Below are 24,447 nucleotides of genomic sequence, written 5' to 3'. Positions count from 1 at the left end.
TCTTCACAAGTCTGCTGGGTGCGAAGAGGAGTCAAAAAGCATCACTGTGAGCCCAGCCTCAGGAAGCCTCCCTGCCCCATGCAGGGGCACAGCTGTCACAGGGCCCTGCAGAGGATGTGGCACCCATGGGGCACGAGCACCCAGCCCAGAGAGTCACACTCACAGAGGGCTGGTTCAGAGATGCGAGGACTTGACATGGTCACAGTCTTCACTGCCTGGGGACAGCTCCTGTCCCCATGTCCTGCCTGTCTTTGAGACTGCAAGCTTCTGACAACCCCCATTCACACGGGGCACAGCGAGGTTTCCCTCCCTTCTAGCATTTATGTTCTGTCATTCCAGTAACAGAAGTAATAACAATAATACAAAGATTCCTCAGTATTTTCATGATAGAGATTTTTATTAGGAGAGTTGTCAGCTACCTACCTTTGTCTTTTTCCATACATTAAATATTAACAACCCAGCCAATGTAATGCAAAACTTAAAAGGCCCTCAGTTCAAGCCGTTAAACCCCAGCAAATCAGGAAATCCCAGCAAACTCCCAAACCTCTCAACAACCATCATGTTTGAAGAGCAAGCAGCCATTTCAATATTTCACAGTTGTTCTCCAAAAATCCTTTGGTGGCCTTTCAAGTTCAAGCTTGGCCCTCATTTTCAACCTACCTCCTCACTTCTGATGGGCTGCAGAACAAGGCAGAGCCTCTGCCATGGCCCTGGGCAGCCCTGGCCCTTGGGGGCTGTGTGAGGCTGCTGAGGGGTGACCTACTCCCACCTCTCCTTGGGCATCACCACAGCCAGAAGCACCAACATCCTCTGCCCTGGCAGCTGAAGCTGGGAGATATCAGCCTCCCCTCTTCCCCTTCCATCCCACCACAAAGCAGGTCCTCTGCATGTGCTGTCTCTGCTCAGAGGCCACTGCTCACCTGCTGGCAGCAGGGGGTTGTTTCCCCACCCCGTGCACACCCCCTGTATCACCCCGTGTGCTGGTGGCACATACAGCACATGGAGAGGTTCTCTCAGTTTTCTTCAGCTCTCTCACCCTGTCTTTATTTTCTGGCACGTTCCCACAGGTCAACCACACTCTTGCACAGGAAAACCAGAGGTGAAGAACCGAGCCCATCCCAGCACTCACTTGGCCACTCTCCACATGGCTGCTCTTCAGACAGTCTCTTTTTCTCTTGCACATAAAAAGTGAAGGTGATTCTTCATCAAAATCAATAGAGGAGGTTAATTAAATACCTCTGCTCAGCAACACATCAAAGCCTCCCCTTCAGGCCCAGTGTGTGATCTTTGCCTGCCTTGCCTAGACCAATCCCTTTGATTCAGGAAAGGCTGTGCAGGGGAGCTTAGGAAGCCAAGCAGCAATCCAGCTCTTCTGGTTAGCAAGGGCAATACAAGTATCATTACAATGGATCTTAAACTCCATAAAGCAGCTACAATTTATTCCTAGCCCAAAGCTACTGGTCCTGCATGGGTGTTTTTTTCCTTTCTGCAGTAAAAGTCCTGTTAAAATGTGAATTGAGTTTTGGGGTGCCACATGTGGCTGCACAAATCCTTCCTGCTTTCAAAGGAGAGGAGGAAGGGAGATGGTTGGAGCAGTTTGGGGGCTGATGTTGCTGTTGTCTCCAGCAGAGGCTGGAGAGCTGCAGGGAATGTGCTGCCTCTGGGAGCAAGTGCCCATTGTCCCAGCAGCTGGTTTTCCAGTTAAAGCCCCCAGGACCCCTGCAGACAAGGGAATTCAATAAAAACTAGATTTGCTTGGAGCTTCTGTAACAAAACCTTGAGGATCTGGCATGTTCTGCTGCCCCAGGGCTGGGTGCCTGCAGCTTTCTCTCCGGGTGCTGAGATGACATTGGCCACTGATGGGTCCCTGTAGAAGGTTCCTGTCAATGGTCCCTCTCAGCTCAGGAACATGTTCTACTGCAGCCTTGCAAAGACCTCAAGTACCACTGCACAAGTACAACTCAGCCTGGCAGTCCCAGACAACTGAGCAAGTGACAGGAGAATCACTGTCCCTCTGGTCCCTTCCTTGCCTTCTGAAGCCCCTGGCTTCATCTTGTACCAACATGTGTGCAGAGGACTTGTCCTCCTGCTGCAAAAACAGAATCCATACTGTGAACAACAGATCTCAGAGTATCTGTTCTTAAAGCATATCTGCCTTTGCAGATTTTAATGTAGTAAACCAAGAAAGGCCAGTTCAATTTTGCAAAAAAATGACTAAAACAAGAGTTTCCCTGTGGAAAAAGTTTAATCAGGATAGGAACAAGAACAAACAAGCAGCATTGTCTGGGGAACCATCCAAGGAACTTCAGTGGTTTGCTTTACAAGTCTTTGCAGTGCAATCTGAGACCAAACCTCCCAACCATATGCTTGATCAGGAGAAACGTGATGCTCCAGCCCAAATACGGACTAAAGTACATTTTAGGGGGGGTGACTTTGTAGATACAAGCAAATCCTTTAGGCTGCTCAGAGTTTCCAGGTTTAAATTCAGTCTTCTCAGATCCTGAAGGAGCACCTCCAAAAGAAAGCTGGAGGCTGTCTCAGCACTGAGAAGCTGGAAAGCTGAGAGGAGATGTACCTTCCAGCCAGTGCCTTGCAGGAGGACACCTGTAAACATCCATAATTACAGGCAAAGCAAGCCCTAGTCCTTCAGTGCCTCTGTGCTAGGTGCCACCAGGCTTACCAAGGGCACTGGAAAGTCCTGCTTGGCTCTCAGAGAAAAATAGGTCTTTCCAGGTCTAGAATAAAGAGCCACCTGTCTCCTCTTCTTCCCTGCTTCAAACAGAACTGGTCTGTCTGCAGAAAGCTCAGAAACACAGTGAAGCTTTCCTTTGGAAAGGGACAGCAACGCCCTGCACAGGGTGATGTAATGCTCTGATGTGATTTGTCACTCCCTTCCCAGCTCCAAAGCAGCCCTGCTCCCCTCCCACCCCACAGCCACAACTGCAGCAGTCAAGCAGCTGCTCCAGCAGTCAGATGTTTTCCACTCTTCTAGGGGACCTCTTCTTTCAGTCTAACCTGCCTGAGGATTTTCACTGGGTCAAACCAGAATTTGGGGCCCTCACACCGAAGTCTGAACGGAGCAGGACCCCCAAGCCCATGATCAGTGGGTCTCCTGAGCTCTCGGACTGCACTAGGGTTTACATTTCTGACCTTTGGGACTCTTAACAGGTGGCAGCAACGAGGAAGCAAAGCCCGTTTGCTCTGTGTTACAGAGGAGAGGACAGAGCCGGGCTATGGGGTAAAACCGGTTCTATATTTAAGGACTGCATCGGGTTGTTACGGCAACAGGAATTCCAGCCACCACCGCGGGCTCCTCCGACGCCTCCCCTCCATCCTCTGCAGAGCCCAACTTTGCATCACGCACCAGCCTCCTGCCTAACGCTTGGGCTGAAGGGGAGGGGCAAAAATGTGCAACTCATCTTTTCACAGAGAGCTTTTTCCTCCAGGAGTGCAAAGCAAAGGAGACCAGCTCGAATAACACCTATGGATAGAGGCACCGAAAGCCAAATGCAGCAGCTGAAAGGTTCAGACCCTCTCAGCTCATGAACCCCCAGGGGCTGGGAGCCACCAGCATAAAACCCCCCTGGTGTGTCCCGGTGGGGTGGGAATGACTCCCTCCTCCCCCCACAGCTCGGCAGGGCAGACATGAGGCTCACACACACACACACCAGCAGCAGACACGGTGCCACTTCCCCAAGCTCAGCTTCTTCTGTCTGACTAATGAAAGTCTGCATTTCATCTGTGCATCCATCTATGTACTTATATGGCCCTCATCTCCACTGTGCCCAAATCTCAAGGGCTACCAGGACATCGTTTACCTTCTTTTTTTCTTTCCTTTTTTTTTTTTTTTTTTGCAGCTATCATGCTGGAATTCATAAACAGAAAAGCTGTATGTGAGACACATGAAGTAAACCTTCACTGCCCTGCTACTAAAGCCTCAGCTGCAGTCCTGCATCCAAGTTTGGGCACTGCTCATCAAGGAAGTCAGGCCCCAACTGGCAGGAGCCCAGAGGACAGCAGTAGGAGTGACCAGAGAAGTAGAAAACAGCCTCTGGAGAAAGGTGGAGGGAAACGGGTCAGTTAACTCATGAAAGTGGAAGGCAGAGGAGAGATGGGGTAACAGTTTTCTGTTTGTAAAAGGTTTCTGTAGAAGAGAGCAATGGCTTGCTTTCCTTATCTGCTGGGAATCAGACAAAAAATAGTAGGGTGGGAGAATTAGGATGACTGTTGGGGAAAAAAAGAGTAGAGCCCTGGGGTAGTTGCCCAAGGAAACTGAGGGGTGGAGACATCATCAAGACTTTCAAGAAAAAGATCCTTAAGCATCTGTCAGGATGGTCTAGACATATTGATCGTGGCTTGGTACAGGAGGATGGATTAGGGTGCATCTCCGTGTCCCTTCCTGCCACACAAAGCTGTGATTGTTCTGTGAGAACCTCACAAGTGCATTATAATTACACACCCCCAGCAGCCACTTAGAACAGTCAGAGTCATCTTGGTGACCGGAATCAGGTCTGGTATTTCAGAGGGCAGCAGAGGTTTTCAGTGTCACCCTGGAGCCACCTCACGTTACACACTCAGCAGTTCTCAGCCTGCCTTTCCGTGGCCACCCCAGCCTGGGAGCTCAGTGTCCCAGCAGCAGCACTCACGTGTCTCTGCTCCACTTCCTTCCAGCGGATGTCACTTCACCTTAAACTGGCAAATCTGTTATTAATCTATTGAGCAGGACCCTGCACTTAGCAATGGCTGTAATGCAGTAACACCTTCCCACAGCCCATCAATTCCTGACTTTCTAAGCTGCTTCTGCCAAACAGTCTTGCCTGTTCTGGAATTAATGGCACATTAACATCAACACATCGATCCCAGTGGGGAGGATGCTGAGCAACAGGGCAGCTTGAATCACAACTGATTTGAGTGGCTAATACTAATAGGAGAAATAAGAGAAGCCAAAAAACCACAGGGCCTACATCACCATACCAGAAAACACCTGAGAGGACTCAGAGTTATTCAAATAGCTGAACTGGAACCAGTAGAGCCTCCATAAAGCAGCACATGGGTCAGTGACAGCACCACCATGGTGACAAATGCACTGTGGTGGACAAAGGCCACCATCCTGGTTCACTTGCAGCACCAAGTCCTACAGTGGGCTCTGAAACAGCCTCTTTACAGCAAAACCATAACTATTGCAACATCAGACTGGGAGGAAAAGCAGCCTGTCAGTGGTGCAGCACAGTATCAGATGGACCAGCTGGGGTATTTTTGTTCTTGGTAATAAATAAATAAATAAAATTGTGATGATTAAGTGGAAGCAAAATAGCATTGTTATCGATACTGCTAATGCCTTTGCAGTACATTAAACCCAAGTAATTTAAAGAGCAGAGCATTTCATATAAATAATTAATTATTTGTTGGTAAGCACAATGCCACTTCAGCTGCCTAAATTTTCAAGGAGGGGGTTGCTTTTTAATTAGAATATAGTCATTAAAAGTGCACGTGGGTCTTTAATCATTCATGTTGGAAGCAAGCTGACTTGGTCATGCATGAGAAAGAATAAAGCAGCTCTTATCTCTCTGTAGGTCACAGAGCCAGCCAGCCTTGGGGCTGTGAATGATCAAGGAAGTCTGCCTTGTGATGGGAGTGTGTTCTCATCTCCTGTGCAGCACAAAGTCATCTGGGAAGGTGCATTTGCTGAGGTCAAACCGAAAAAAGAACAAAGTGCTGGAGAACCAACGTGATGCAGAATCAACCTGCCTCATCACCAGTCTTAAATCAGGTTCTCTGCAGCAATTAGGGATATTATGAAGGCAGATAACCAGAGTGCAGATGATTTCAAAGGGTTTAATTGCTTTCTTGCTAATGACACTGCAGGCAACAGCCCACCCCCTCTCTCCCCAGATCTCTGGCTCAGTAGGAGTTTCCCAGCTGGTTTGTAGGTCTGGACCTGGCCTAGGCAGGGGCAGCATAGTGGGAACCTCAGCCCTGGTCTGAGCAGTGACTTCCACAAAACCAATTCCAACCCAAATAAAGCTCTGCTGCTCAGGAAGCAAATCAAAAGCACTCAACACCTATTATTTGAGAATCCCTGGATTTTTACCCTAAGTTGCTGAGTCTTGACACTGTGAAACCAACACTGTGAAACCAGCCCAACACTGTGAAACCAGGCTTTACCTGCATAGCCCTGGGGCTGCTCTGCCCCAACACCTCCTACAGCTCACGGTGGCCATGGGTCTCTTCCATGGGTTCTGTATGCACCAAGCAACCTAAGCCAGCCTCAAAGCACATAAATCACAGGATTTCAGTGAAAATTAAAGTAATATCTAGGTTAAACCAGCCCAGTGACCAAACCCTGCTGGGAACCTGCATCTCACAGAGAGATGAGAGTGAAGGAGGGTTTGCAAACCCAGCTGATGGCCAGTGGCTGGTTGGGAACAGGCTGCAGATGAGTCTGAGGGCACAGAGCATCAAGAGGGACTCGTGTTCCCCTCTGCCCAGCTGAGCAAATCTACCTGCATGGACCCCTCCTGCTCCCAGAGCTCCTGGATATTCCCCAGCTGCTTTGCTGCTCTGACTTTCCAGACAGAACTTTCCAGAGGTGCTCTGATGCTGGGAGCCTCCTTCTGCCCTGAATGGAAACAGAAGCAGAAATTCGGGTGCTGACATAAAGTCTTGCTGCAGCAGAAATTCGTGCAGTCTGGCTGCAGCCACTTTGCACCAGCCCTGCCCAATTTATGGATCTGCAGCTTGGACACGGAGCCCGGAGTGGTGTGAGCAGAGCGATGCCCCTCGGGCCGTGGCACCGAGGCAGCGGCTCCAGCCTGTCCCAGCAGTGCCATCTATTGCCACACTCGGCTCTATCACAGAGAGCCAGCTCGGGGCAGGGAGGGAGAAGGAAAGAAAAGGCAAATTCCCACCGGGAATGAGGGAAGCTTCCCAGTTCACCCACACACTGCTCCTCCTTAGAAAAGCTGAGAATGTTTAAAATATCTGTGTGTGTTAGACCACACTAATCCCCAAACCAGTGATATCCGAGCGCTGAGTTCCCCTTCAGGGTCCATAAGAATCATCAAGTCCCAGCAGGAGAAACCACTGTCCTTGGGCCACTGGAAAACAATCAGGAAAATTGTGATTAGTCCTCACGGCCCATCTGAGCTGCAGCTGTCAGTGTTTGCATCAGGAATGCGTGGGAAGGGGCTGGTACAGCACCACACGCAGGGCTCTGCACTTTCAGATGCATCTCAAGCAGAATATCCATTCTCAAGATATCTTAAATAAATAAAAAATCCCAAACAACAAAAACCCCAGCAACAAAACAGCAGCTGAGTTTCAGAAGGGCCCTATCTGCCACTCACTGCCAAAGGCTGTTTGGAAGTGTCGGTCTCCATCCTCCTCCCAAAACACCACCAGGAGCTGGCAGAGGCAGCCCCTGCCTAAGCAGGGCTTTGGGACACCACTGAACAAAGAACAACATTCCAGTTCCTAAGTTGACTTTAGCCAAACATTTCAGCAGCTTGTCTCTTCCCTGACACATCTAGCAGTACATTGTCATTGTAAATTGACTCTGGTTTATATTAACTAAAACCCTCTCTCATTCAATATCTGCTTTGAAAAATGTTGGCACTGAGCATTAACTCAGAGTAGATTTATACCCACAGATCATGCGGGAGCACTGGGATGAGTTTCCCAAAACATGAACCCAAGTTTACCAAATAAGAACATGAAAACCCCAAAGAACTGATTCCCATCATCCAGCTCACACATGGCAGATACACGAGGGCAGTGGGAACCCGCCAGCATAAACCACGGGCAGACTTTGCAGTGTTCACGATATGAAAGAAAAACATGGACTGCAGTGTCTCAAGAGGAGAGCAAACTCTGAAGGACTCCAGCATCAGGTTTAAAAGTCCACCACATCCTGAACTGCACCTAGTGGAACACAGGGACAGAAGATGCTTCCAGGGGATCAGCTGCTGCCACTGGCTTGTACAAGGTTTGGGAGCAGGGATGAGTGAGTTAAAGCCTTCAAGACACCTTAGTTTTCCAAAAGACACGTTGTTCCCTGCGAACTTCCCACAGGGGAAAAAACCTCTAAAGATAGACTCGTGGGATGTGCAGAAACACCTGTCTTCTTTTCCAAATGCCTTCCTGGATTGTCCCAGCTTACATCCCAACCTCCTCCTGTGCAGTCCAACACCTGGCAGTCTGTCCAAGCTTTAAAAAAAATTATCCCTTTTTTTTTTTTTTTAAACAAAGCTTTGACATTGTTTAAAAGAAGAAAAATGTTGTGTTGATAAATATTAATAGAGAAAAGGATTAAACAGAAGGGTAAAATAGCACAACTATGAAACATAATTTCTCAGTTTGAGGACAAATGTTTCTCTTCAGCTCAGAACTTTCTCTGGTTTTGGTCATGGGACAAGAGAATCCCCAGCAGGCCCAGACCAGCTCTGTGGAGGGGCAGTGAGAAGGGGGGTCTTCACCAGGCACTGGGCAGGAGAAAGCAATGAAACAGCTGAAAGACAGTTACAATGGGTTCTTCTTGGTAGAAAGTGACAGCTGCAAAAGCCGGGATAACTCACCCCAAGAAATTGGGAGCGTGTCACAAAGATGTCTGAGAGCACCTTCAAGGCCAGCCTTCATCAGGAAGCAAAAGCCACCAGCTGTTTCCCTGCCGGCTGCTCCCCCGGGCACTTGGAGACTTCTCTGTCACTCTGCACTTGGTATCTCTGAAAATCTGGGATTTCTCCCCCTCTTGCAAGAACTAGTCCCACTTCTTCCCCAAGCAAGGAGAAATCCCTGTTCCGCAGGGACAGGGACCCTGCGCAGCCGGCTGTCCCTCCAATGTCCGTGGGGAAACACGCGGGGATGACCGGGGAGGGGGAGGCGGGTCTGGGGTGTCCCCGGGGCCGGGATCGCTCCCTCCGCCACCAGGTGGGGCTTTGGGACCGCGCTCCGCCACCGCAGGGCCCCGCAGGAGCATCCCCCGTCCCCGCACTCGGGCTGGGGCTCTCCCCCAACCCCACCAGCACCTCTCCCGGGGCGAGGGGACAGCGTCAGGCTCCAAACCCCACGAGGAATGAGCTCTGTTAAGGACGGCGTGTTCCTCCCCGCTGTGCCCTGGGACTGGAAGCCAGGCCGGGTGTCTCCAAGCCTTTCAGCTCGGTCACCTGTGAAAGGTTTCCAGCTGCAGAAGCGGCTCTGAATTATGAATGAATCTGCTTTGTCAAAGGCAGGGCTGTGCTCAGGCTCAGGGATCAGCTCTCAGCCATGTGCAGGAGGCAGCCACTGATGACACAGCCCCCGGCACTCTTGTACCCGGGGTGGATCCCGGGTCATCGCCCCAGCAATGCGATTTGTTGCTGAAATACAGTCGGAGGGGAGCAGTGCTGGGATGAGGGTGGGGAGGCAGGAGCGTGGATGCCCGGGAGGGATTCCTGAGCAGCACGAGGTTGGCTGCATCACGCCCATCCCGGGACCCAAGCCTGTCCCGAGGCAAATACAAATGTAGCAGGGCCGAGATGTGGCCGCACGGACCGCTTTGAGGCCACCGCTTTTACTGCTGCTCTCATGGAGGCACTGCCCCCCCGGCACCTCCCGGGGCAGAGCAGGGCAGGGAGGGTCAGCCTGGTGCCGGGCGGGTCGCGGGGCGCTGCCGCGGCTCACGTTGGCCCCGGAGCGAGGCACCTATCGCAAGGTGACCCGCGGTTTTATGGCCACTGGGAACCTGCCGCACAGGTGCCCCCAGCGATGTGGGCGATTGTGCAAGAGAGTCCTCACCGTGGCACCGCATCCGTGGCCTTCAGACGGCCCCACTCCCTGCTGCTATCCCTGTGGCTCGAGGCTGCGCTGATGGAGAAGATTTCTCAACCGTGTGTCCAAGAATCCCATGGTTCTCCCCGGCTTGACCAGCCCCGCCGGTTTGGCCCGCCCACCCACCGACTCATTCTGTATCCCCGCCCGGCACTGCCTTGTCAGTGGGGAAAGGGATCAGCTGAGTTTCCGCTGCCCACAGGGGAGTGTTTGCTTTGCTTCACCCAGCTGATACTTGATGTGTTACTGGTTTCCCCCCCTTTGCTGCTATTGCTACCAACTGTGGCAGAAGAGCCCTTGGCTGTGTATCTGTGAGAGTCCTTCAGAGGAAAGGAGTTTTTGGGAAGCCCTCCCCACCAGGATTTACTAAAGACAGCTGCCTGAGAGCCATGGTTAATCCTCCATGCCCCTGGTGCTCCTGCTCACTTCTCCCCTTTCCTCTTGACTATCAAGAGCCCTTCTTGAACAACAGTCAATATTGTCACACTGCTCACCAGAAGGAAGAATAAATATCCAGGGACATGTTGTCCTTCCCACGGGGAGCAGTCTTGGAGCAGCCAACCCCAGGCTCTGGGGGCCAGCAGGACCCCCCTAGTAGGGGGGGCAGCACCTTTGCCTCTGCACAGGGGAGAGAGGCCAAGCCAATAGCCAGGGAATGTTGGCCAGAAGCTCTGGTGTGGCTGGTAACTCACAGCACTGTCTCCCAACCCACCTACTCAGCCTTTCCACCAGCTCCTGAGCAGGGCATCCCTCCTGGGCAGCATCTCAGGGCTGATCCTGGCAGCAGGGATGCCCCACAGCATGTGTGTGGCTCCAGCCGCCAGCCCAGGCCACACAGGACAGACTGATGGTGCCACACGGATGTGAAGGGGGAAAGAAGAGGGAAAAAACCCCTGCTCTGGCGGTTGTGGGTTTGTTATTTTTACACACTGCAGAGAAACTCGGGGATTTTGCAGCAGAGAAGGCTGAGCTGTTCTCAGCCCGCGCAGGGAGTGCTCTCCCCCGCAGCGCGGGGCTCTGCACTGCTGGGGGGCAGCGGTGGCCGTGCCGGAGCTGTGCTGGTCCCTCGCACGGCTCCTCTCCTTGGCATCCTCCCGGCACAGCCCACACAAAAGGGGGTTTGCTCCCAGCTCTCGTTTGCCGCTGGCCCCAGTAAGGGGGTCCCACACACCCACCTGGAACACAGGCTGGGGGCTTCCCTGCCCTTCTCCTTCTTCCCGCATAGGGGCACCCCCAACTTTCTCCATGGGCTTCCATCTCCTCCAGCCCCTGCCCAGCTGCCGCGGGGGTGACACAGGCAATGACCCCTCCCCAGCTGGGACACCCATGGAGGACCACGGCCATGGGGATTCCCCGAACACGTCAGGAACTCCCACCAGGGCACGGCCAGGAGTCCCACGGGCTGCCCCCTCGATCCTGTGAGTGCTGGGGGAGCGAGGCCCCCTCCGGGCGGGCAGCAGTGTCTGGAAGGAGCCTGACACCCCGCAGGCTCCAGCCCAGCGCCGCGGGTGGGAGGAAGCTTCCCAGAAGACGGAGAGCTAAAAAAAGGCAAGGCTTGGAACAACCCAGGGCTGCCAGCTATTTATTCTAGCGTGCCTGTATGCTGCAGAGCAAGAGAAAGATATTTTAAAGCTGCTGCAAGGAAGCTTGTCTGTCTGCCTGCGTTTGTTGATCAAAAATCCAATTACCAGCAGTCCCCACTACCATTCCTGAGCCTAGCATCACCTTCAACCAAGTTCTTCCTAAACACACTCCCCCAAGGCAGCCAGCCCCCCAGCAGAACTACATTGAAGCAGATGCTTGGAAAAAAGGCTTAAGCACCTACAGAACAGGAGGTTGGGAGGCATCCCCATCACACTCTCAGTTTGCTTCTATCCTCCTCTAATGAGAAATTCCTAACCAGCTTTGGCATCCAGGGCTCACCCTTCTCCCCTCAAACTCTCATGAACACTCACCCCTCTGGGCTTACAGATCTCACCTCCTACTAAAAAAGCACATCCCAACCTCCTGTAAACAAAAAAGAAAAAGGAAAAAAAAGCAACCACTGCAATCTGTGTTCTTGGATATGTATTTTTTACTGAAAAAATCATTCATAAATTAACAAATACAAAAATGTACAAACACATGGGTAAATAAATGTAATGACACAAAGGATTGCTTTGCTGAGAAGTGTGTGTGTTGTAAAACACTAATCTTCAGTGCAAAAACGTCCCCCCGGCACCTCTTAAAAACATAACAGTAAGCTCAAAAGCCATGATGATGGAAAGCTACTTGAGAGTTTGAAGCCACTTCTGATGGTGAGTGGCCCGAAGTGCGCAGCCGTTGCTCAAACGGTACCTCCCTTAGAGGAGCAGAGCTTTACAGAGAATTAACTGTCAATAAATAGTTTTGCAAATAAAACCCACATGGCTCATTTAAAAAAAAGAAAAAGAAAAAAAAAAAAAAGGTCAGCATCAGCATCGCCCAGGACCTGCCCTCCAGCAGGGCTGGCTGACGGCACTGACGTGGAAGGGGCGAACGAGTGGCCTTGTTGAACTTCAGCTGCCAGAATATGTACAAGTTCTCCTTAATACGAGAATTTTTACACCATAACAGCACATGCGCTTGACAGTATGTTTTTAACAGTTACATTTACTATACAGTATTTGACATAGCTGATAAGATTAACAGTGCACATTTTCAGATAATCCACATTTTAGAAAGGGAAAAACAAAACAAAACAAAACAAAAAAAACAACGTGATTAGAACGAAGGAACGATGGAGAGGATGCTGCTGGGGGTGGACCCTTCTGTGCCAACCGCAGAGTGCAGTTCTGAGCAGAGGTAACGGCTTTTGTTCCACACAAGGTGCGACGAGTGTCAGGGACATGGAAGGCTGAGGATCCCGACTAAGGTAGTTTAACACCTACTCACACACACATGCATGATTCCGGGGTAGTGAACTTGGACTAGTTGAAATACATTCCTTGTTTGAAGCACCATTAAACAAAGACAGATTTCTAGCAAGGTCTCAAGATGAAAGAAAAGAGGGGCAGGGCAACGTGGGTTCAGCATCCGGAAAGGGTCCACGTGAATTAAGAGATCGAGATCCCGAAGCAAAAGTCTTTATTGCTGTATGCGCCAGAAAAAGCAAATCCTCACCTCTGCCTATAAATAACCAGGCTGAATTCCCTCGGGAAGCAAGTTTAAAGCACATGTAAGTTCAAAGACTTTAAAACCTAAGTTACAAACTCATCAGCGCTTTTCAAGGGCAGGCTCGCTGTCCTCTCATGCCGGCCGATAAGATCTACACAAGAACTCGTGTTTTCTAAACTAACGTTTTCTGGATACAGGTTAGGAATGCCCTGGGCAGTCACACCCACCACAGATGCGTATGGGGATCATACGTCCACGGAACTGAGAAAACAATGTAAACCATGAGAAGTTAAGGAAACCGAAGGCAAACAACGCAATGAAAAGAGTTAAAGTACTTCGGAGGTCAAGTACCCACCCTTGTTGTGTGGAAATACAAACTCAAAACAACGCCCAATGTATTTACTTTTAAGTCAGAGAGGTCCAGTGAAAGTGGCGGTGTTGGTGCTGTGTAAGGGCTGGACTGTGTCCCTGGGGACAGGGCCTGGAGCCCAGCCTGCCCACGGCAGCTGTGGGGAAAGGGGGGATGGCATTGGGTGGCTGGATGGGTTGTCAGACCAAGCTCTGGTTCCCAGTCCTCATGTTTTTGTGTGTCCTTCATGTCTCTCCCTCCCACTGACCTGTGACCCTCTGCCCCACCAGCTGTGCCTGTGCACTGCCTGGCTCTGACAGCACCTCAGTGTGCTGCTGGATTTACACAATGAATACAGACTAAACCAACCTCCCACACCATTCCGGCACACTGGGGGTGACGGCAGGACGCTGCTGTCTGGAGAGGGCTTGTGCAGCTGCTCCATCCCCAGGACAGCACGTGGGCAGGGGCAGCCAGCCCAGGGGCCACACTCCTCCAGCACCATGGATGGGAGTCCTGAGCAACCAGGCTCACACTCGCCACGTGGGATACAGAGCAACAGGCAGGGGATTATATTCCATATGGCTTTTGGATTCATTTGCAGATCATCTTGTAAAAGTCACAGAAAAGGGAGTTTTTTCATAAATATTCCCATTTCCTCACTTTCCCTGGAAAAAGCCACCCTTGTGGTGTCTGGAATGAGCAATGTCCCGGCTGTATTTCTAACCCACTGCACTGGAAGGTTCAGGGCCCTGTCCCACAAACGTTTCTGCATATGCACAGCTGGAATCACGCAAGCAGTCTCGCTGGCTTAAAAGGGAACACCTTGCACAAGTACAGTGATGCACACGCAAGTGTTTACAGAACTCAGGACTAAAATGAGTGACCGCATGTAAACCTCTAGCTTGGACTTGAGCCGTAGGAGAAAAATAAAAAGGGGCAATTTACACAGCATATTTACACTTACACTTCTTTAAGAAGCGATTCTGTTGTATATACTTCAAGCAGGTCATTTAAAAAACCGCACAGACACAGAACGGCATCAGAAGTCGTTTGATCTCCCACCAGGGCAGTTGCCAACCAAACTGCTCCCAATGTTCACCGTCAAGAAGCCAGAGTCCCTCAGCTGAGCCGCTTCCCAGAGGAGAAAGCGCATCCGAGGCGAGTCCCAGTGCCAGAGATTGCTGGAGGAGGAATGTGGAGACGAGAGCAGCAGGTCGAACTGTTGTCCTAAAACCCAGAAAGCAAGTGGCAGAAAAAATTAAAGAGACTGCTGAGCTCGCTGCCCGGGTGTCGGGCTGGATTGGTACAGCTAGGGCAATTTGTGCGTGCACTTTCAGCCTCATTCTCCAAAATACTGTGATCCTTCATTAGACAAAGTGTTGCTTGTCCTCGATAAACCTTGGAAAAGAAAGTCTAGTGTGGTGCTTTCTTGGTGAAGGGCAGAGCAAAGTTATTTTCTCCTCTTAATATTCGGGCACCAGAGCCAGCTCCGGTGTCAGGTTAACAGTGATGTTCTTATACAAGGCGTCATACGTGACGTTTGGAAAGTAGTTCAAGTTATTGAGGCCGTCCAGGGCTTGCCTTTCTTTTGACTTCCTCAGCAAGGCGTACCTGTGCAACGAGAACCAGAGGCCAGAGTCACTTCCACCAGTCCCACAGCGCCCTGCAACTCCTCCCAAAGCTACTAGAACAGCCTTTCCCAGCAGCAGCTATGAAACAACAAACTTCTGAGCCCTTAATAAAGGCAACCATCACATTTTAAATACTCATTGTTGGTAAATGTTGGAAAATTCCAGAAAAGTTCATCACTTGATGAAGGGCAAAATGCTTGCTGTGCCACCAGCAAGCACTCAGCTACCAAAACTACCTGTGACTCCTGCCTGAAGCCTGCTCCCATTCCCAGGAGAGAGCTGAGCTCAGGCATCCTGCAGAGCCCTCACCATCCCAGAGAAACGCAGCTGATGGGTGATATGTCCCTTCCACTTTTAAGAAACCAGACACAAACAAGAGCAGAACTAAATGGCTTTAGTCCAAAGGATGGGGGACGAGGAAGTAAAAGTAACAGAATGATGGTTTGGGGAAGGAAACTGCAGCTGGTGCACAAAAACAGCCTCAATCACATTTAGGGCCAGCATGATGAGATATAAGGGGTAAGAGTGGGTGCAGCTGTTGGCTCACCAGGTGAACTCTGCCTTGACCATCTTCCCCTCCCACCACATGGACTCACAGTTCCTGCTGGCATGGAACCTGGGCTCGTGGCTGGGGCCAGGAGGAGACCAGGCAAGTGTCAGGAACCAGAGCTCAATCCCACTGCATTGCCAGCCTGCCACACTCCAAGGGTTTGACTAAATATGGCTTTTTAAGCTAAAAAGCAACTTCTCTTTTTCAAGAGTGAAATGAGAAAAGCTTCTCTGACTGGCTGCATTCTGTCCACCAGAGAAATGAAAAGCAGGGCTAAAGATGACTCTAAAATGGAAACTCCCCTAAAAATGAGTCTTCTGCAAAAAAAGACCAGCAGACAACTGAAATCTCTGCCAGCAGCAGCCTGGAGCCCCTCTGCAGAACAGAGCTGTCACACTGCTCATCCACCAGATCCTCACCTACAAGTGTTTGTTAGCAGGTGTTACAAACACCTGCAGTTGTTTGTGAAGAAGGTATTTCTCTGGTTTTCTGTTGCACAGTTTTCAGAAGACTCAAATTCCATTGTGGTCTTCGGGCAAAAGCAGTCAGTCAAGCCTTGTACTCTCCAAAACAACCCTGGCTCTGGGACAAAGGGGTTGGAGCCCTCCTGAAGAGCTCCAGGGACAATTTATCTTTTTGAAAAAAAAAAAAAAAAAGACAAAATGGTCCCAACAGTACTTGGAGAAACACTGAAGCTTCTCTACATCTGGCATTATCCACCCCTATTCCCCTGCAGATACAGGACAGGCCCTCAGCCTGCCATGCTGACAATTCCCTTTTGGATGGCATTCAGGCAACCAAAGCCACAAAGCAAGGACTCCTTGTCACAGGGATGCAGGGTATGAAATGCAGGGATGGAGGAATCCAGGCAATGCTACGCCTTCCTCTCCCTCGATTCATTTCCTTCAGGAGTTCAGGCTGTTACTGCCTTCAAACAGTTGCAGGGAGCCTCCTACATGGTACAGACTCTTTGTGGAGTGCTTTAGGATTCTTAAAAAAATTTACTTGCCTTCCTAGGAACTGCACTTCTCCCCGATGGTGGTGGGGAATTGATTTGTATTTCCCTGTGTCTCCTTCTGGTCGAGTCACCGAGTAGCCTGCATACTGCACTCTGCATTACAAAGAGGAGAAATAAAATAAAATAAACAAACAAACAAAAATCACCGGTTCTTTTTGCTGTGCTGGCAGCACCTCCAGGGCTGCACTGTCAGTGCTCCTGGGGCTCCAGATGCAGCTCAGCCTTCCCACCCCCAGAGAAGCTGGGCAAACCCCCCACTCCAGCCTGGGCTCTGGGCAGGTCACGCAGTTCCCAGCACCTCGGGACTGCCGCTCAGCCATGACCAGCCTGAGCTCAGCAGTGTGGGGTATGTGCACAGAGCCAACCACTTCCCACCCACTGCCTGTGTAGGGAGTGGCCCCTGTTCCCACAGAGCCAGCATGGCCAGGATGGGCTCTTCCCCAGCCCAGGGGACACGGGCACAGCAAGCCCAGCACCTGTGTTGAAGATGACAATTGTCCCCCCCCCCAGCACGTGCCAGGCTCAGCTCACAGAGCCACCACCAGAGCCCAGGGACGCCGGCTGCGCCCAGCCCGTACCTGTTCCAGAGGTCGTCATCTTCTCCTCCCCAGCCCCAGAAGGCATTAGGAAATCCATTGATCTTCTGGAACTGTTCGACAGTCAGGCCACTCACCCCCCCGAAGAACTCGTTGTATGGGAGCCTGAGCAGGAGGGAAGGGGTTAGTGCAGAGCCCACCGGCACCGCAGCTCTCCCGCCTGCCAAGGGGAGAGCCCGGGCCAGGCAGATACTCTCTGCTATTCCCTCTCACTCTCCCTTTGCACAAAGCCTGGGAACAAACCCAGATTCATCCTCTGCCTTTAAAAAAGATAAATAACATCTAACAGTGGCTCCTTAGCTGTTACAGTAGCAGGGAGGAAGAACATTGCTTACAGGTACATGTACTTATCCAGCTTGGCTGCAAAGTGCCTCGGCATCTGTCCACACCCGTAATAGTTACGGTCGTTCTCTGGTATGTGGTCCACATCGTGAAAGATGAGGCAGTCCCAGTCCAAGTCCTTCATTGCTTCCCGAAAGCCAACGTTGAAGAGCATGGCACGGTTAAAGGGTTGGTTTCCAGCCTAGGAGGGAAAAAGTTCCTTTTCAAGGGGAGTCCCCACAGTTTGTGCATTCTCAGCTTTGCCTAGAAAACCACAGAAGGCAGCCAGCTCCCACATCCGTGCCACAAGAGGAAGTGATGTGTTGGAGCAGACTAGTGAGATCAACCAACACTGAAATAGTCACTTCACAGTACAGGAGCTGAAGTCTTATTACTCAGACACTTGAAAAAATCCCCAATTTTGATCAATCTTTTTAAGCTAGAGCTAAATATGGAGGTGTGTTTACTGGGTGGCTGAAGCCAAACAGCTTAAGTGACAGGTTCACGTACACATCCAATGACAGTTATGTTTTACATTCACTGAAGTCTTCTAGATACTGCCCAAATAAGAAATGTCTAACTCTGGTTAGACATTCCCATGCTTAGGGGATGCTCCCTGGAACTACTGCAGGGATACACAGAAACAATGCAGCATTGTCTAAACTGCAAATACCTGATCCAAAGCTGTTTTAGAAAAAAATAACTCCCACAAAACAGAATTTAAAAAAAAATAAAACAACAACAAACCAAATTATCTCCATTTTTCAGATAAAACCAGACATTTCTGGGCACATCTCCTAGCTGTGCCACTTACAGGCTGAAGCGGGACAACTTACGTATTGCAACACGACCCCTAAACGTGCCAAAGGTTAAAAGATGTGCCCTGGCAGGGAAACTCTTTGGGACACGGCGCAGAGCCACGCTTGGAGCATTGGCAGACACGTTCTTAGTGCAGCCCGTACCCAGCAGCTGTTGCCCCAACCGCCCCAGGGTCACTCACTTGTTCCACAACGTAAAAGGCGAACTGTAAACGTTGCCGCTGCAGCATGGGAATAAGGTGTCTGAAGAGGACGGGAAGATGCTCGTATCGATTGCGGAATGGGATCAGGATCGCCACCTGATGAGGAGAGGACATGGCTCTTACTGCACCGCACCAGGGGCTCCCGCTGCAGACCACCGGGCTGGGGAGCAGAACTGGCTGGTGTGGGGTTATAGGAGGGGGAGGAGGACTAAACAAGGTGTCTCAGCTCTCCCACGTAGGGCTAAGCAGCCTAAAACCCTTTCCACTCCCACAACATGAATTTCCTATTCACTTTTTGAGGGATTGTTGCTTTGGAAAAATTCAATGTTGCCTTGAGTGAAAGGGAGACCTGCAGTGTCTCCTCATCACAGCAGGAGTGGGGACACTAAAGCAGCCCTTAAGTTCACCATTTCTCCCCTGGGCACTGCAGCCCCACATTTCAGAGCTCCTCAGGTCATTGCTCTGAGGCTGCAGCACATCAGAGATGTTCCCATTAACATCTTCCCAAGGCCTGCCCGGGGCTCCCTGTCCACCCCACACTCAGCAGGGACACAGGGCTGCCCAGCTCCCAGGTACCTTCCAGCGAGGCAGGCAGTCGCTCGGCTTCCAGTGGCCTCCCAGCTTGATGGAAGGGTCTTTAGAGAAGAACTGGTGGATGTCCTCCATGGTGATCTCGCTCATATTTACATCAATGGGGCCCTCTGCGGAGCAGGAGAAGCAGAGGGGGGGTGAGGAACTGCTGAGGTCCTGGGGTGACTCGGTGCAGCACTTTGCTGCATTCCTGCCCTCCATTCCCAGCACTCAGTGCAGGCAGCTTCTTCTCTTCCCCAGCATCAGCAAAAACAATTAGGAAATGATGCTGATGGTAACACCTCCACCTCCTTGGCAGCTGGGCTCTGCTCAGCCTTTGTAGCCCCTGTGCTATGCAGCTCCCTAGCAGAGACCCACTCCAGCCCAGGTACCCCTCTACCCATACAGTTTTCCAGCAGACAGAATCACACATCTCAGCACAGAGCATTTCCCCTCCCTCTTTGGAAACATTTGCCCTCAAAAGCCTGATTTCCCACTGCAGGATGGCTTTGGTGGAAGCATTTCTCCCAGCTGCAGCTTCCTGAGGTGGGGGTCCAGCCTGTCTCCCACACCAGCCCTGGCACAGCTGTACCCAGCACAGCTCAGGGTTGGGCCTGGCAGCACTGCTGAGGCACAAGGGAGCCACCCTGCCGCCACTGGCCCTGGAAAAGGACTGGCAGAGCCTTTTCACCGGCTCCCAGCACACAATCCCTCTTTTGTTCGTGTTTGCCAAGCAATGGGCTCCTGCTTCGGCAGGGAGAGGAGCCTCCAACACAGCAGGGATTAATTCCTGAGAGTGGGTAAACAATGATTTCCCAGGAGGGAACTGGGCTCTAAACAGCACTTCCATTCATCCCCAGGTGCCTGGCAGGGAAAGGTGCAACACCGGTGAGACTGGGAATGCCACTACTTCAGGGGGAGCAGGATAGGGGCACAGGGCTGTCAGGATGCTACTCACTCATAGAAGGGAGCCTCTCGGGACAGGTGTTGTTGGGGAAGTAGGTAAAGTCTTCAGGAAGAAACGTTGTGGCTTGCAGAAAGGTGTCGTTGTGGCTCAGATCAAGAGGATAATCTGGGGAACGGAAAAAAAAAAAAAGAAAAGTTTATACTTGAGCTGTAGGTCTGTTATTTCCATCCACCTCCCTGTGCCACTGTGAGCAGACTCTGAAATCAGCCTCAGTGGCTGAGGATGTTCCCAATGGCACAGCTGTGTCCCCAGTGGCATGTGCTCTAGCCTTGCAGCCCAGCTGGGTGCTCATCCTCCTCCTGGGGCAAGTGGCTGCAGAAGCCTGGCTGCCTCAGACAGCACCACATCAAAGAAACCTTTTGCATTTTCTGGCCAAAGGAAGAATTTTGAGCATCACGTTGAGGTATCACAAACAGTTCAAAGAAAAGGAGCATGTGGCTTTTGGAAGTAAAAGCTACCTTGTACCCTGTCCCTGAACGACCACGGCACAAAAGAGAGGGGATGTGCTCCTCCACCAAGTGTCCTCCTTTCCCAAAAAGCTGAGAGAGGAAGTCCACAGGCAGGGTGTAATGCCAACTAGGACTGTCAGTGCAGTATCCTACACAGGGAAATCCTGTCTGGAATCCTCCTCAAAGGATCAATAAAAACTATCACGTTACACAAAGAGTAACTGCCCCAGCAGTCACAGCAGTGCCCAGCGTTTTTCTCCAGCCTCCTCATTGCCTACATCCTTTGACCTCCTGGGCAATGCCCCTCCAGACTGTTACACCTGTAGATGTTTTAAATAGGTTTTCCTCTTGTCCCCCTGGGAAAAGTCATTGCTGGCCTGATATTTCCATTTGCTTTATCATGCTAGTGCTTACCATCATGTCAGTAATATTGTTTATCTGCTCAAATAAGCAGTATCCAAACTATCTTGAGACTCAAGATGGACTGTAAACACAACCTAAGGGCTTTCTGAGTATGATAGATGTTACTTTGGATTCTTGATACTGCTGTAAATTTCGATAAGCAATTTTCCCCTTTAAGTCCCATCACCAGAGCACACTCTCAGTACTCAGCCCAGCTGACAGCCCATGGTGGAGCTCAACTCCCCTGTTTTGCACTAAGGGCTGCCTTTTTTGCTTGTGGAAGCATAGAAGTGACCCCTCTTTGTCTCACCAAACAGGAAACCTATTATTGCATCTATTAGCAATGCTGGGAAAGTTGTAACTTACTTCCTCAAAACAAGAGGAAAAAACAACTACGGGCAGAGAGTAAATGCAGATGGATGGGGACAAGCACACTGCGCTTGCATCAAATCACCCTGTGCTTGGTTACCTTGCCATTCAGGGGAGGTATATATCACATTTTTAAGGAACCTGCCCAGAAATCAAAGCCCCAGGTCCCAGGAGGACATACACAAGACAGCACTGCACAAAGAACTGCTGCCTGCAGCCCCTTACTGGGGTATGAGTGATGTGTGGAGAGGCTGTGATTCAGAAAGCAGCAGCAGCCACCTCCTTCCCAGAGCTCCTGTGTGGCTGGAGCAGGGACAATCAGAGGGGCCACAGGGTCTTCTACTGCCCAAATTGGTTTGTGAACTGTGCCAGCTCATCCCAGCAGCAGCATCCCTCTCCCTGGATGTGCAGGGTACCCTGCCCACTGCTGCCTGAAGGGTAGGATGGGGCAGAAAGCAACCAGGAGCTGCTAGTACTGTCGAGGCTTTTGCTGGGTCCCTCCCTGCAGCTGTACCTGGGAAGGTTTCCTCTCCCAGCTGTCACACTGCCTCACTGCCCGTGGCAGCGTGGGGACAGTGCACTAACCAGGCAGTGCCACCCATCCAGATCCCACTGAGGCACCAAAAACACTCAGGGAGGGAAGATTCTGATCCCAGTGTTAATGTAATCCTTGTGGCCACAGCACCAAGTGACTTCCAGGTGTCACTGCCATCTATCCTGAGTCTGCCTGACCTGCCTGCCAGGGAAGGTCACTAAGGATGTGCACAGTGCTTGTATATGAAACCATCCTCGTGGCCGGAGCTCTCAGGGCAGGAGAGGCATCAACACCTGCCTGTGCAGCTGGGACAGATGGGTATGAGGTTTGAGCAAAACCTGGTATTTCAGAAGCAGCAGCAGCACTGGTATCACTGGCACTGAAAGGGTAGGTAATCAGTTCTCTGCCTGCTGAAGGAGCACACAGCAGCTTTTTGGAGAACTCAGAGCCCCATGGGCCAGGGCTGCAGTGGGATGAAGGCTCCCCTCACAGCAGGCAGCGGAGCTGGAGTGCCTAACCCTCCTCCCTTCAGGGGATCAGCTACTCCCTCACCCTGCCTCTGCTTTACTTGATGTTTCCACTCTTAAAAATAGCCCAGGGTGGCTGCCCTGGCTGACCTCGTCAGGGAGAGGAGGTGACCTGGGGTGTCCATCTCCTGTGTAAGTCAACAGTTCCCCTCCCGTGCCCGTCCCCAGTCAGGGCACAGCTGAACAGCACCATGAGCTCCTCAGCAGGCTGGGCAGCAGGGACACGGCCAGTATTTTTGTTAATGAGGAAATAATCTCACCTTGTAAAACTCTGTCAGCCTCTGCTGCTGAACCCTCACAGGGGAGGAGCAGAGCTGAGCTCCCCCACCCTCCACCGCAGCCCGATGGCAACAGCACCAGCGTGGGGCAGGGGTGACAGGCCAGCAGGGAAGGTGTCACCAGCCCGGCAGCAACGCCTCGCCCTGGCTTACACACAGCCATGAGCATTTATGCTTCACTGTACCACATTTACACCACAACTTGTAGCCCTGTTTATAGGTATCTGGATGATGAACAGGCTGGGAGGGGGAGCCTGTGCCTCCGCTCCCTGCATCCTGCCCAAAGTTCAATATATTATTTGTGGCAGATCTCCAGCCAAGTCATCTCAGTTCATCCTTGCCTGGGAAGAGTGAAGCTTATGAGCACAGGCTCTTCCACGTGCACGGAGCCGGAGCTCTGCGCAGGCGCACGCCTGGAAAGGAATTTTTTAAATATGAAACCTGATCCTTGCACTGAATTTGAAAGTGTTTACCCTCAGACTGCTTGAAGCTACAAGTTGAATTCCTGGAAAGCAAAAAGGTTTTCAGCTCAAATCCCATAATTTCAGATTTTCACCCCTTATAGAAGTTACAAGCATTTGAATTTTTTGTATATACAAAAATAAACATAATTTTTATAGATAGCATATATATACATAGTATCCATATATATAGTATGTATTTTTTATGTAACATATATATATTTATATATATAAAATAAAAGTGGCAGACAATCAATCCAAGTTCCCATCCTGCATTTACCAGCATAAATTAATTCCTTCAACTTAATTTTTCAATGGAAATAGAACCTTTGATCAAAATCACAGTTGTTCAAGAAATACCTGAGTCATTCACGCTGCTGTTCCTCTTGGCATAGGCACTGCGGACCACCTGCTCGTACACCTGAGCTCCTATAGTTCTCATGTTTTCACGAATCATGATGCCCTGGGCTTGCATCATGAAGAGGTAGGTGTTCACTGCAAGGGAGGAAAAATAAAGGAATATTTCCATCAGCATCAGCTGATGATCAGAAAGAGAAATCAGCGCCTTTTGGAACCAATCCCAGCCTTCTGTTTGGTTTCAGTTCCTTCCTGCCAGGAGGATCCTTGGGTTGCACATACCTTGGTTGCCCGACGGGAGCTGGGAAGGGCACGGAGTCAGGAAGCGGAGGCGTAAAGCACGTTTGGAAACCCGGCTGGTTAACAAGGGAACATACCCAGCCAGACCTGACAACCAGGCTGTAACACAGCTTAAACAACAGCACCTTTTGCTCCTTAATTAGGGAGGTTTAATTAGGAAATATCATTATAACAGGAAACCAAGCTGCGTGCCTGGAGAAGGGCAGTCGTTCCCAGACTGCAGCACCGAGGGTTGACACTTGGCTTGGCAGAGATACCCCAACAGGCACCACAAAGAGCATCCCTGCATCAGGCTCCGAGCCCCTGGCACACCACACACCCTGGGGCAGGCAGCAGCACGAGCCCTGGGTCCCCAGGGCAGCCCCCAGCCAGGTTTCTTCCCCCTCTTCTTTCCTGCTGACCCCGTGCCCTGGCACAGCTCAGGCTGAGCCTGCTTAGGTTTCAGTTTAAGCTGACACCCCGCTGGCAGGGCCAGGCCCCAAAGCAAACAGCAGCAGGCACAGCCCTGCGTCACCAGCAGCTCCCATGGGGACAGCAGGATGGCCACCCACAGGGACAGCGGGGTGGCCACCATGCACGCCACAGCACCCCTCACCAGAATCACTGTGCCAGCCACAGCCCCTCAGTGAGGTTTTAGGGTTAAGAATAAAATGGAGGAAAAAAAAGAAAAATCTTGATTTGCACATAGGGAGGAGGGGCAACCTGGAAGGCCAATTCTACACTAGGAATTAAAAAACCAGGTCAAAAGATACCGGGGGAGGGATGAAGAGGGCACCGGGCCAAGGAAACAACAGGGACCCTGCT

At 51.1% G+C, this 24,447-nt stretch overlaps 1 protein-coding gene across 1 annotated transcript in view; it reads right to left on the bottom strand.

The window, feature by feature from the left end:
- Positions 1–11,856: 11,856 nt before the first annotated feature.
- B4GALT5 (beta-1,4-galactosyltransferase 5) overlaps positions 11,857–24,447 on the bottom strand; it is a 33,593-nt gene continuing 21,002 nt past the window's right edge. The window contains exons 2-9 of the mRNA XM_050314111.1: positions 23,347–23,481; positions 19,957–20,070; positions 19,005–19,129; positions 18,408–18,524; positions 17,422–17,609; positions 17,069–17,191; positions 16,482–16,583; positions 11,857–14,902 (exon numbers count right to left, since the gene is read on the bottom strand). Of these exons, the coding sequence (XP_050170068.1) occupies positions 14,755–14,902; positions 16,482–16,583; positions 17,069–17,191; positions 17,422–17,609; positions 18,408–18,524; positions 19,005–19,129; positions 19,957–20,070; positions 23,347–23,481 (1,052 nt within the window). The 3' untranslated portion in view covers positions 11,857–14,754. The remainder of the gene's footprint in view (positions 14,903–16,481; positions 16,584–17,068; positions 17,192–17,421; positions 17,610–18,407; positions 18,525–19,004; positions 19,130–19,956; positions 20,071–23,346; positions 23,482–24,447) is intronic.

Source organism: Myiozetetes cayanensis, unplaced genomic scaffold, assembly GCF_022539395.1.
Source record: "Myiozetetes cayanensis isolate MyiCay16 unplaced genomic scaffold, myiCay2020 scf19, whole genome shotgun sequence".
NCBI lineage: Eukaryota > Metazoa > Chordata > Aves > Passeriformes > Tyrannidae > Myiozetetes > Myiozetetes cayanensis.
Note: the sequence above shows the minus strand (reverse complement) of the source record. Positions and strands in the feature narration are given on the sequence as shown.